At 48.8% G+C, this 14,228-nt stretch overlaps 1 protein-coding gene across 2 annotated transcripts in view; it reads right to left on the bottom strand.

The window, feature by feature from the left end:
* MYO5B (myosin VB) overlaps nucleotides 1-14,228 on the bottom strand; it is a 384,462-nt gene that overhangs the window by 58,127 nt on the left and 312,107 nt on the right. For both annotated transcript variants that reach the window (XM_079943248.1, XM_079943249.1), the window contains exons 18-19: nucleotides 7,763-7,874; nucleotides 1,708-1,919 (exon numbers count right to left, since the gene is read on the bottom strand). In XM_079943248.1, coding sequence (XP_079799374.1) covers nucleotides 1,708-1,919; nucleotides 7,763-7,874 — 324 coding nt within the window. The remainder of the gene's footprint in view (nucleotides 1-1,707; nucleotides 1,920-7,762; nucleotides 7,875-14,228) is intronic.

Raw genomic sequence — 14,228 nt, 5'->3', positions numbered from 1 at the left:
CCCACAAGCCCCTCTTGCAACCTGGGCAGTCCTCAACAACATCACATGTTCACACCCCTGTCTGGTCCCTGGAGCTCATCGGGTGTGGAGAGGTCAGGAGCCATGTCTCAAGCATCTTCGTACCCCTACATCCAGTACAGGGCCTGGCATAGTGGCACATGGTTAAGTATTTGCTGAATGAATAAAACCTTCTCAGACCTGCAGCGACCCCTCTTTGTTTTCTCATTTCCCAGCCCGTTCTGCTGGGGATACACTGTACATGGGCATCTACTTTCCTCTGTTTCATTTCTGCATTCTCCATCTCACCCCTCAAGACAGACATAAAGTCAGTCCAACACTTTTTACCCTCCTTCAGGGCTTTGCTTGGTATCAGGCTCATAGCGAATGCTCAACTAGAGAGTCAGAATATTAAAAGCTAGAAAGGACCTTGGAAATCATCTAGCGCAGCTCCAGAGTGGGAGGTGACCCACTCAGCCCTGCTCTACCTGCTGAAATGAGTCCGATTCCTGGTCCAGCTCTCCCTGAGCAGTCTCTCTAGAATACAAACACGCTGCAGGGAGAATGCAGGCCAGCTTGCTGCCCAAGTCAGAGCCCCCGGCACAAGGGTGCTCAGTGAGGCCCTGACTGTGGATGATGACTTAGTGTTGATACTACTGACAACCTTCTCATTTCCATAGCTTTTGTTCCAGAGACCATCTCTCAGCTCTTCACAGGTAAATTAATGGCATTCATCATCTCCAGTTCTGCTCGGATAAACAGCTAAACAGCAAGGACAGGAGGGGGAGCTGGAGTAATCTTCTAACTTTATGGTACAAAGGGTGCCTGCTCTGGGCTTGTTTTATATATTCAAGCAGAGATGCCTGAGCAGCCGCTTGTGAAACGTTGGCTTCCAAATGCAAGGTTTCCTGGCAATGACTGTCATTTCTCCGAGGAAATCCGGATCTGCAGAGGTCACTGATTTTGAACTAGGGCTGGGTCCAAAATCTGATGAGCTGTGTGAAGGTCCGGGGATGGGTCTGGTGGCGGGGGTGTCCTCCACGCCCATCCCTCTGCTCTCCGGAGATGCTTATACCGCTTTGGCGTTTCGTCAACCCAATGACATCACTGAGGAGGGGACGTTTAAAGTAAAGTAGCTTCTTCTACATGGTGCTGGGCTGGGTCAGGGCAGCCGACTGGCTTCAGGCTCTGCCCTGAGGTAGCTGCTTGTGGTCAGACAAGGCTCGCCCTCTCTGTGCTGGCTGAGTGCAACGACTCATAGAAGGGACCTCCCCGGGTCTCGCCAGCCCTATTTACCAAACTCCCAAGGGATTGTGAAATTGGTGGCGTAAATCACGAAGCTGAGTGTATGTTGACTGTGACGGAAAGGCTGCAATTGCCTCTTTTTCTAAAAGAAGATTGTTTTACTTAAGAGTTTAAGCAAAAGGCAAATGGAGGTTTTGCGGGAAAACCAGCCAGTGCTAGCCTAGGACAGGGACAGACTGGGGGAGGCAAGAGACCTGGGAACTAGACCTACATGCTCAGGTGAGAAGGGCAGGAGAGAGAGAGGCCCAGCTGCTGGGGGAAAGCCAGATGCAGACAGGGCCCAGCAGGAACCACTCGAACTACCGGGGCTGAGAGAGGCCAGCCAGCTCGGAGCTGGTCCCAGCCCCCTGCCCCTCCACCCTCACCGCCAATCTGCTACCTTAGATGTGCCCCGGCTCAGCTCACCTGCGGGCCAGGAGTCCTCGGCAGTACCTCTGCAGAGTTAAGGTAGCTGCCTTCAACCTGCGGTATTTCACCTTCTGCAGCCAGCCCCGGACGGTTTTCTGGATCATGATGGTGGCTGCCCGGAACTTGTCAGCCCGAAGCTTCTCCAGGTAGGCCACCTGGCCTGCCCGGAAGAAGATCTTGGTGCGGCCAAACTGGAACTTGTCAGGATCCTTTACAAGGCAGGGAGGGGAGCTGGTTCACCATCCGTGAGCAGTAAGGGAAAGCACCCTACCACCCCAGGTCCTCTGACGCACAATTCCCTTGCCAGGTGTCACATGCCCCTGCTCCTTAAACAAATGCTGAGAGTTAGTGTGTTAACAGACCCCGAGCCTGTCCCTACTACTGGTCAGACACTGAGTGCAGCAGTGAAAAAGATCCCTGCCCACCAGCAACTGACATCGCTGTGAGGGCAGCCGGACAAGCAAACAAGGACACAGTACATTTCAGGCAGTGCTGAAGATTACGGAGACAATAAACTGAGGGCTGGAGGACGGGATGGAGATGTTGAAATAGGCTAATCGAGGAAGGCATGTCTATGGAGGTGATGTTTAAGCAAAGGCCTGAACGAAGTGAAAGGAGGCAGGTGTGGGAAATTACGAATATATTGCACATAACCCCCAAATACATTTTATTTGGTTTCTAACTATGTTGTGAGGTTTTTTCAGACATATAATTACTATCTTTAATTACATCTATTCAGGTTGAAGTTAACTGCCCTTCCCTGCGCTCACCCTGGTGGATAAGGGAAGATGACCCAGCCACGTGTATGCGGACGAGCCTGGGCTACAATATTCGATAGGTAACTCACGATAACTGGGCACTCTTTGTAAATAACCTTCATCTAATTCTGCTCCCTTGGCATGCAGACCATAAGGAGGAGATAATGAGCCAAGGTCTAAGGAAAACACACACACGAGAATACACTTCACGTTGACAAATGGCTCTGAAATAATGCTGAGTCACCACTCTTCACGGCCAAGCCCTGGACGGCTAACGGGAACCTGGCTCCACGCACAGGAAAGCCAGGCTGCCTGAGCCGTGGCTGAGCTGGGACACAACATCTGGCTAGACCGTCACTGACTGTCCCCTCCATGGTCGGGCTGCCGGTGAAGCTGGGAGGAGCGAGCTGCGAGGCCCTGGTTCTCATCCCTGCATCTGCTCAGGGCCCTCAGCTCACGCCGGGAGGAACAGGGGCTCGGCTGGGCGGGGAAGCTCTGAGGCGGCCGAGGCCTTGCCTGCATCACTGCCCTGCTGGGGAGACTCCTCTTCGGTGAGCAGGGCTCCAGAAGCAAAAGGAGGGCGGCTCAGCCCTCAGTCGGGGGACAAGCCTGGCTACTGGGCCTTTAGCAGAGCGAGGGCCTGGGGGTGCCTGCTGCATCTCAGGAACCACAGTACACAGGCTCCGTTTCCTATTCTGGAAAAAACCACCATGGAAAGGGCAGTCTGGTTCACAGAGCCACAATTTTTACAAATGAGGATCTCTCTGAAGGTCCTGCCTGCTACAGCCATCACCACTGCCCTGATGGCTGCACTCCCCTTCCCCCAGGTGTCTTGAGAACTTCTACCCTAGGCCTGCTTTCTGTAACCCCTAGAACTGGCTATACTCTTCACATACCAATCAGAGGTTATCTTTTGAGAACCCTTCTCCAGTAATCAGAGACTGAGGGAGTAGAAAGGAATCTTAGCAATCTACCCCAAGCCACTGTTTTTATTTTTACAGATGCCTAGAATGTTGAGGTGACTTGCCAAAGGTCTCACTGAAAATATCAAGGAACAGAACCCGAGACCCAGGACTCCCAGACCAGAGGTCTCTTACTACACCACGCCGCTTCTGTAATACCACCTCCTTCTCATACTCCTCACATACATATTTCCTCACGCTCTCTGGGTCTCAGGAGATGCTTGTTAATATGCTCCTTCACTGTCAGGATGAAGGTTCAGGTTTGCATGACGGCCAGTGATGTCTATAACCACACTAGATGACCATCTGTCCTGGAGGGCAGGGCCCACCTAGTACACTCTCAATAACCCACACACTGACCACTCCAGGTTAGTACATAGGAAGAACTCAATAAACATTTGAGGAGTTAAAGAAAAAACATTCAGGCTAAAGATGGAGGTATTCCTACAATCCTTGCAGGATGACACTATCAATCGTGAGCAACCTCATGATGCAGCCCCTGCCCCGTGGCTGCCGGCCAATGGATGTGGCTGGTGAGCGCCTACTGCCCGGCCTACAGGCCGCCTTCGTCACTGCTTCTCTCCTAATCACTCTGCTCTAAAATGTACTATGACATAAATCACAGCAAGATCCTTTGTGACCCACCTCCTAGAGAAATGGAAATAAAAACAAAAATAAACAAATGGGACCTAATGAAACTTCAAAGCTTTTGCGCAGCAAAGGAAACCATAAACAAGATCAAAAGACAACCCTCAGAATGGGAGAAAATATTTGCAAATGAAACAACCGACAAAGGATTAATCTCCAAAATTTACAAGCAGTTCATGCAGCTCAATAACAAAAAAACAACCCAATCCAAAAATGGGCAGAAGACCTAAATAGACATTTCTCCAAAGAACAAATACAGATTGCCAACAAACACATGAAAGAATGCTCAACATCATTAATCATTAGAGAAATGCAAATCAAAACTACAATGAGGTATCATCTCATACCAGTCAGAATGGCCATCTTCAAAAAATCTAGAAACAATAAATGCTGGAGAGGGTGTGGAGAAAAGGGAACACTCTTGCACTGCTGGTGGGAATGTGAATTGATACAGCCACTATGGAGAACAGTATGGAGGTTCCTTAAAAAACTACAAATAGCACTACCATACGACCTAGCAATCCCTCTACTGGGCATATACCCTGAGAAAACCATAATGCAAAAAGAGTCATGTACCAAAATTTCATTGCAGCTCTATTTATAATAGCCAGGACATGGAAGCAACCTAAGTTTCCATCAAAAGATGAATGGATAAAGAAGATGTGGCACATATATACAATGGAATATTACTCAGCCATAAAAAGAAATGAAATTGAGTTATTTGTTGTGAGGTGGATGGACCTAGAGTCTGTCATACAGAGTGAAGTAAGTCAGAAAGAGAAAAACAAATACCATATGCTAACACATATATATGGAATCTAAGAAAAAAAAATAGTCATGAAGAACCTAGGGGTAAGACGGGAATGGAGACGCAGACCTACTAGAGAATGGACTTGAGGATGTGGGGAGGGGGAAGGGTAGGCTGTGACAAAGTGAGAGAGTGGCATGGACATATATACACTACCAAACGTAAGGTAGATAGCTAGTGGGAAGCAGCCCCATAGCACAGGGAGATTAGCTCGGTGCTTTGTGAACACCTGGAGGGGTGGGATAGGGAGGGTGGGAGGGAGGGAGACTCAAGAGGGAAGAGATATGGGAACATATGTATATGTATAACTGATTCACTTTGTTATAAAGCAGAAACTAAACACATCATTGTAAAGCAATTATACCCCAATAAAGGTGTTAAAATAAAATAAAATAAAATAAAATAAAATAAAATAAAATAAAATGTACTAAGCACGTTCCTGGAGAGGGCAGGGAGCTGGAATGTGCCATTTTAGTCTAACGTGTGGCTTTGCCGAGTCTCAGTTGCTTGAAGTCCCAAGTCACTTAGCATCGGTGACCAGAAGATGTGGTCCCCAAAAAAAGGGAAAAAACAAACCAAAAAAGGAAATAGAAGGTCTCTAGGTAAGTCTTAAAGCACTGATCCTTATTCCATCTCTAAGAAGGGTAATTATACAGTGACATTAATTAATCAGTCAGACTCAGCGGGTGATGTGGTTAAGACTGTGGGGGCTCCTGAGTCGCCTTGGGCAATTTATATCAGCTGCCTGTGCCTCAGTTTTCCTCAGCTGTGAAATGGGCATCATGTTGTATCTTTCTCGTGAGGAAATGTTAGGATGAGATGAAGTGTGTGAAGCAGTTAGGAAAGTGTCTGACTCCTAGTAAGTGCTTAATAACCGTGAGCCACTGGTGGCAGGTTCCATCAGGACAAGCTCATGTCACCCATGCAGCCACCTGCACAAAGAGCAAAAGAGCTCACAAAGAGCTCACATCAGAGCTCCTGTGATGACCAGTTATTGTGCCAGGAACAAATGACAGTGGGGCCCTTGCCATTTAGTTGTTCAGAGTCTGGTGAAATGAAAAAGAAGCCCTTAACTACAATACAAGGGGAGAAATGCAAAAATGGAAGACAGAAGTTGAGAGGTGTTAGCCAGTGACTAACTCCGACTGGGAGGCTAGGAACAGGCTTCAAAGACCAGAAAGCATTTTAGAGCTCAATCTAGAGGGAAAGTAAAACCTGGCCGGACGGGTAAAAGAAGGAAAAAGCACTTCAGGCAGAGGAAACAGCACGTATTCACATACTTTAGGGAATTCACCTGTTCACTCATTCCACAAATGTTTGGTGAGTTACTTCTGTGTGTCAGGCTCAGTACTCATAACTAGGGGAGAGTGTCAATATAAAGACCATCCTCTGAAAGAAAGGAGACACATCTGGAGCACAGGACAGCATGGTATGGGCTCAGAGAGCGCTGGATTGAGGAAACTGGGAGGGCAGAGTCGGCATGGAAGCTGGGCATTAACAAGCCAGCGGCCTGAGTGTATCACGAGCAGGACAGAGCAGTGGCACTCGGTCCTGCCAGCTGGAGGGGAGCAGAGTGGGGTAAGCTGAGTCAGCCAGTCGGACCTGGGCCCCCTCCAGAGTACCCTCTGTTTGGGAAGCAGCAGTTCTGCTGGAAACTTGGAGAAATCCAGGGAAGGCAGAGGAAGTGTGGAACTACAGTCTGGAGAAAGGAGAAGGCAGCCCCATGGCAGCGCAGGCTACTTGTGAGCCTTGATTACACGAAGAGGCTCCTGGTACCAGTAGAGAAGGAAGACTCCCGACGCTCCACGGCAACCAGAATCAGCTGACCTTGAACACATTTTTCTCACCCGTTGAAAGAGGACACGTTGAAATGTAAACACCGACAGATACACCACAGCAAAAACCTCAATTAACCAGAGTCCAGAGAACCAACTGCAACCTTCAATTAACGAGATTGTCATCCTTTCACTCTATGGAATATTTAGCACAGTACTCTGCACTGTCCACAGCTACAGACTTGAGCTGCTAAGACAACGCTGAGGGTGACTGTGTCACTGTCACAGAATAACATATGACCTTGAAAGCTGATCACCTGGCAATGAGCTATACTCCAGACGAATAGAGTCTCCTAGCAAAACAATACTTAGAAATTTAAAAATTTAGATGTAATTCTCTTACCTTCTTAAAGGAAGATTTCTGATATAATTTAGCCCTTTATTGAGACCATTAAGTACCATACTCTGCTGTAATCCCTGGATACTCTGGAACTAAGAACTATTCAAGGATCTGTCCCTCACTAAAGGCCCCCAAGAGCTCTGCTATAGTTCTCCAGTCCCAAGTGTCAGCTGTTGAGTTCAGATTGTTTCAAATAAAATGAAATCCACTGCCTTATTTAAAACAAGCATCTGGGGGTGGGCCTGAGGCCGGCTCTGCAGTGAGGAAGCTACCAGAAGCACAGCTATCTTCCCCTCCGCTGGCTCCCAGGCTGTGCCCGGGCTCCACATCAGAGCCCCCGGGGGGGTGCACTGGTGCCGGCAGGCTGCGCTGTGGAGCCCCAGGCTTTGGGGAAGCCAGAGATCCCGGCCAGCAGCTTGGAGCCAGGAGCAGCCTCGTCGTGACCCCCAGCGTGCTGTATAAACAATTTCATTTTCTATGTGAGCTGTGATGTGGGAAAGGCTAGAAAGTTCTCCAGGCAGGTGAAGGGGCTTCTCCTTTACAGCTGCTGACACAGGCAAATGGATTAATATCTCAGGAACAGTTTCAATACGAGGGATGAAGACCAGAAAGGCAGCTAACACCTCCCCCACGCCCCTAATCCCAGGGCACCGCGCCTGAGCCTCCCCTGGAGCCCCGCAGTCCGGCCGTGCGCAACTCACCTTAATGAGGCTCTCCAGCACAGACTTGCAGATGGCCTTTTTGTCTGTGTTGGCTAGCTCTTTCTTCTTGACCAGCACCCGATACCGGTTGTAGAAGTCATGGTAGGCCCACCTGGAGGGAAAACCGGTGCATCAGGGGACACATCCTGCCTCTCAGCCACACAAGGGCCATGGGTGATCTCAGACAGTGCCCCATGGGGTCAATACGCCTGGCACAAAGCCCTTCTTAGAGCAGCAAAACACGTTCCGGGGCATTCTGTTCTCCCTTGATGCCTTCTGAGAATTTCAGTGTGTAGTTAAGTTATAGAATCATGGCTGGAAGACTGAAAGAAAAAGGAAGCATTGGAGGCTCCCCCGGGAGGGCTGACCAGAGGCAGAACCACTCACAGGAGGTTTCTGCCCCAAAACGTGGCGCTCCACTCCACTGCTGCTGGAATGGGGGAGCCTTACCTGGAATGCAGCTTGATTTTTCTTCTTATAAAACTAAAGCTAATATAGCTCACTGAAAACTTTCTAATGCAGGAAAGCATATGTTAGCAAGTAAAGAGAGGCCATATTCTAACCCCTGGAGATACACTTTTCACACATGTTGGTATAGCTTAGAAGGAGTCATTTTTCTCCCGCAAGTAGACTTTATGATTCCACACCACCCCCGCTGCTTATTAGAGTAATGCAGGCCCACTGTAAAGAAAATGTCCATCAACACACATAAAATAAAGAGCACTTATAATTTCACTACCTTTTAAGTAAGTGCCGTTCTGGTACATTCTGGAAGGAAATCTTTAAGAGAGCCTTGAGTTTATCCCTTGGCCTCTGAGGAGATCTCTACTTAAACAAATGCAGTCTTTTCAATGACCAAAGACGTCATTTTCCAGGCGGGCTCTGACCCTTTCTCCTGAAAGCGACCTCAGTTCACACAGACGCTCATATTCTCCTCGCTTCTCATCTCAGTTTTCAGGGGACGCTCACAGCCTCTACGTGGAACTCATGTTCTGTTGCAGCACAATCCTACTCTATGGAGACTTTGAATTTGCAGTCTAAGTCCCTCTGAAGGTGAATTCAGCCCATCTGTCCCCACTCCTTCCGAGTCCTCGGAGGCATCAGGAGATGCTACACACACACTCTGTCTTGAGGTCCACATGCTGTCCACGGTGCCCATTTGGAAATCATGTAGGTGCTGCCTTGAGATCGTGTGTTACCATTTACCATCACCTGTGGCCTTGCTGAGTGACTGTCCAGTTACTCAATCTCCCTCATTCTAAAGTATTAATGCAGAATAAACGGATTGCATCCCTTCTCCTGGAGCCCATTCGCTTTTAAAAGGGATCCTTTAGAAATTTTATCCAAAGAAATGAGTACTGTGGAATATCAGGGGCCACTGCGAGCTGCTCCCCTTGCCCTCCACAGTCGCATGCCAGTGTGGTCCTTGGGTTCCCCCTCCCTCCCAGGCCACCCATCTCCACTCCCTGGGACGAGAAGGAAAACAGACTGAGCTCAGAGCCTCTCCATGCCTTTGAAGACACTCGCCTGGTTTGGTGGAAGACAACACAGCCATGGGTCTCAGAGAAGGTGCAAATAACAAAATGGCTTTTTTTTTCCATCTTTTTTTTTTCTCTACATAAAATGGCTTGTGTCTTACCTTTTTTTAAATAACAGCTTGAGATATAACACACATACTGTAAAGATGTACCTTTTTAAAAGTATACAATTCAATAGTTTTTTAGTACCTTCACAAAGTCGTGCAACTATCCCCAATGTTGAATTCCAGAACATTTCCATCACTCCCAAACGAAACCCGACACCTAGTATCAGTCACTCCCTGTTCTCCCCTCCCCCCAGACCGTGACATCCACTAATATACTTTGTTTCCATGCCCTTTACCTTTTCAATGTGTCCTGTCTGTCACAAATGCAAGGTCACAGGGGAAAGACAGCATCTGTTCTGTTCGGAGCTGACCAGGTGTGCGCATGGCCCTGCTCCGCAGGCTCACAATGTGTGGGTTCCCCCCTTCGGGAGGGGGCGGCAGAGGGTGCTGGGATCGGGCCCAGGTAGCGTTTCTGCTGCTCTGTGCCCTTTGGGACCGTGAACCAAACCCACCTAATTACTGGAAATCTCTACCAGGAGGCTTTAAAAATGGAAACACTTATTATTCGCCCAGCTAAACGTTACTTCAATGATTTCAATCAGGCACAGCAAATGTCAAGAAAACTCTGAAGCCCTGACCGACCTAATACTGGCGGCCCAGGAACAGAGAGCTGGATGGATAAGCTGCAAATTAGACGTGCAGTTTTTTTTTTTTGCGGTACGCGGGCCTTCCACTGTTGTGGCCTCTCCTGTTGCGGAGCACAGGCTCCGGACACGCAGGCTCAGCGGCCATGGCTCACGGGCCTAGCCGCTCCGCAGCATGTGGGATCCTCCCAGACCAGGACACGAATCCGTGTCCCCTGCATCGGCAGGCGGACTCTCAACCACTGAGCCACCAGGGAAGCCCCATTTTGTTTTTAATACATGCAAACACTGTTGAATTTTTTTCTAGGCTCTTTCTGCACCAGCCCCCAAGTTTTAAACATAGACCATTCCGTTTGCTGATACTTCCACGTGGGGCAAGATGGATCTGGGCAAGAATCCAAGAGAATGAAAAGTGTCCTTACTCCCCACGCCCACCATCAGTGTTTCACCCGGGTCATGCACTCCTTCCTGCCCGCCCAGCGGGGTGTGGGCTCTCCCTTCAAGGTGGCTCAGCACTTTCGGCGTGGCTTTCTGAGGCCACTTTCCACCTCCTGCAGTTTCGGTTAGCCATGTCCTCATCTGTCTGGTTTCTCACTATGAGCTTGCAATTTCTCTGGGGAAATAATTAGAGCAGCGTTTCACTGGGCTAAAAACCTTCAATGCTTCTAATTTGAAAACCACTTACTGCTGACAGTTCTATAACTCTGGGAGGTTACAGGCTCCAGGAGATGGCGAGGGAGTAGGGAGATGTGACCGCAATACAGAAAAAACTTGGAGGACGGGAGCAGAGAAGCCCGCTCTGACACTGACTGGCAGTGTGACCTTAGGCAAGTCACAGACTGGACACCTCACCTCCCCTGTCTGCAAGTGGAGAGAACATCACCCACCTCACGAGTACCTCCCAGGACTTCAGTAGCCAGTGAGTTCACGGATGTGGAGGGTTTGGAAAGCTGCAACGCTTCCTAAAGACCTAAGTGACTCTCCCTTCCCATCCAAGCCCTGCCCCATTTCTCTGAAAGGCTTCCTCAGATGGCTGCATCAAGGTGACACCCATGGGGGAGGAGGATGCTGCAGAACGCAGCACTTCCACAGGGAAGGGCTTGGGTGGGCGCTCCCTCATGGGGTACCACAACAGGGTCCAGGCAGGTACGTGTCCTTCACCAAAGGACCCAGAATCAAACGTGGATCCCGTTTTCTGTGGACCTCTGTGCTCTTAGAAATGAAATCTTCACAGGAAAGGCTCCCTCATCCGTAAGATGAAAACCTTCCAAGGGAATCTAAATAGAATATGTGATTCTTTTTCCAAAAGTAGAATTTCTTAACAAGACTTTCTGTTTTGGCAGGAACATCTGGATGGAGGTCTTCTGTGCCCATGTAAAAGTTAGGAAAGACCGCTTATTATCACCACAGGTACCCAAGGTTTCCCCTGGAGCTTACGTACCACGAAACCTCTCTCTCTCATAGCATTTGAAGTATTCCCGTTTCCCTGGGGGACACAGAGCTTTCTGCGTTGTACTGTGGATATTTTTTTGTACATGCTAGCTTCTCTGCTGGACTTGTGCCTCCGGCCAAGCTCGGATACGTCTTCCGATACTTTTTTTTAAACCTCCCAGCGCCTATCATGCATGGTATCTTTACCTGCAGTCACTTACTACATCTTAAAAACTCGGTATTTTCTGAGCTTTAAAATGGCTGGAACCCAGTGTTAAACTTTTCTCTCTACCAGAGTTTCTCAAGGAGGGCAGGAATGGCTCTGGGGCAGACACTTCCTCAGTGTGTGGGACAGTTCCCCAGGACACAGAGCATCTTTCCACCGTTACCCACCACCCCTTCATTAAGATATGCAAAAATGTTCCCAAACATGTGTGGAACGTGTATAACAGAACACAGTCCTAGTCCAAGGAACCTTAAGAGCAATGGACCATGACTGCCATCCGTCTCTGCAGTGTGAAGCTGCTTCCTCCGGTCCCCATGCCCCCCTCGTTGGGTGGCCCTGGAGACACCCTCTCCCAGGCATCTCTGTGGCCGATGGCCTGGGGGTGTCTTTTAAGCCCACCCTGGGCCCAGCTGCTCTTCCATTCTATTCCATATTAGCAGTGGGAGAAGAGCTCCCATCCTAAGTGTATTCCAGGCCTCAACTGTGGCCCCAACCCTGGGCTATGTGGAGTCGTAGGGGCCTCAGAGACAGGACTCACTCAGCCCTGTTCTCTCTGAATTCAGACTCGCACGCCAGGGGTCTGGCTGAATGTCCCAGACTTTAATATTGTGTTTTCTCCGAAATTGAGGCCCACTTCACCCTATGTGTCTCTGGTCTGCTGGGGAGCAGGCATGCCAACCGGTAGAGCGGTCACAGCTGGGTGTGGGGAAAGCCCAGGACCTGTGACGGCTCCTGGGAAGAAGTGGGAGCAGGCATGGCGGATGAGCTGCCCCAGGTCAAGGGTTCAGCAGAGCCCACCAGTCTGGAAAGGTGCTTCCTCGTTACAAGCTCCTCAGGCCTCAAGACAGTGTGTGGTGGAGCACATGCAGTGGGGGGATGTTTGCTTGACTGAGTTCCCATCTGGAGCCTGATACTGTACCAAACATCTACACGTGGGGACGCCCCACAGAACACGCCTGCCTGCAGGGCCCCAATGGACCAGTGTGTACAATGGGGTGGATCTGCCAAGGTGGCCGCACTTTGCTTCCTTCTCTTGGACAGGCTTCCTCATGCGGGGACTGGCTGGTATAGACAAGCTCTGAATCTCTCCAGTAGGACCAGAGTATGAGGCTAAGTCCCACAACTTCACTGACATCAGGCCACAAGAGGAATCCCTGAAGATGGCATGTCAGGTTACCACAAGGACCCCTAAGAAAAAGGTGACGAATCCATCAGGGCTTTTCAGGTCAGGATTGGGTGGGTTAACCTGTACTTTGACATACCTCACGGCCCCGTGACATTCAACTTAGGCAAAGATCCTGGTCATGTCAACACGGAACATAAGGGGTTATGCTTCTCTTCTAGTTTGAGAACCTTCAGGAGCCTGTGAGCTCCAGGGGCCGGGGGCGGGGGGCTGGTCCCCTCCAGTGTTTCACACACGGGCCAACAGACATTTGCGGGGCAGAGGTGTTTAGCCATGCTGAGATGCCCGTTAACCAGGACCAACAGAGTCTGTCTAGATACGAGTTGCAGAAACAATTTTCATGATAGACACCAAGCACCATACTCTTCTCTTGTTCTCCCTTTTGAAGAAACAACCCAGCGGAGAAATAAATGACGTTGCATGCAGGAGTTTTCCTTGGAACTGTATCAAGGATGGACCAAATTTTCCAAGGAACACAAGAGACCAAAGTCAGAGGAGAGGGCACTTTGTAGAAGACTCACAAGTGAAGGCATCCTTAACCCCTGGCCGTGTGGTGTGATGACTCCACCCCTTGCTATCTGTGAGGATTTAATCTGATCACTTAACTCTTAAGGGATCTGTTTTGTCATCCTAAAATGGCGTGATACCCCCTTATCTTGCCTACCAAGAGTCAATATGGTCTTTTCAACAAATGGTGCTGGCACAACTGGTATCTGTATGCAAAAGGATGAGGTTGGACCTCTACTTCACATGACACATAGATTAACCCCAAATCGATTAAAAACCTAAACCTATAAAACTCTTAGAAGAAAACATAGGTGTAAAACTCTGTGACCTTGGATTGGGCAAACAATCTCAGAGAAAAAAATAGATACATTGGACGCTTGCTAAATGAAAAGCTTTTATGCTTCAAAGGACACCATCAAGAAAGTGAAAAGTCACCCCACAGAATGCGAGAAAATATTTGCCAGGCATATATCTGATAAGGATCTAGTTACTAGAATAAATAAAGAACTCCTACAACTCAACACCAAAGAGACAACTAACCCAATTTAAAAATGGGCAGGTGATTTGCATACCACTTCTCCAAAGAAGATATATGAATGGCCAATAAGCACATGGAAAGATGCTCAACCTCATTAATCATCAGAGAAATGCAAATCAAATCACAGTGGGATGCCACTTGACACCCACTAGGATGGCTATAACAAAAACAGACAGACAATAACAAGTGTTGGCAAGAATGTATAGATATGGGAAGCCCCATCCATTGCTGGTGAGAATGTAGAATGGTACAGCCATGCTGGAAAACAGTGGCAGTTTCTTGAAAGAGTAAAGAGTTATCATATTACCCAGCAATCCTCCCTCTAGGTATAAATAGAAGAAATAAAATATAC

Source organism: Stenella coeruleoalba (genome assembly GCF_951394435.1).
Source record: "Stenella coeruleoalba genome assembly, chromosome: 14".
NCBI lineage: Eukaryota > Metazoa > Chordata > Mammalia > Artiodactyla > Delphinidae > Stenella > Stenella coeruleoalba.
This window is presented reverse-complemented; position numbering and strand designations above follow the sequence as displayed.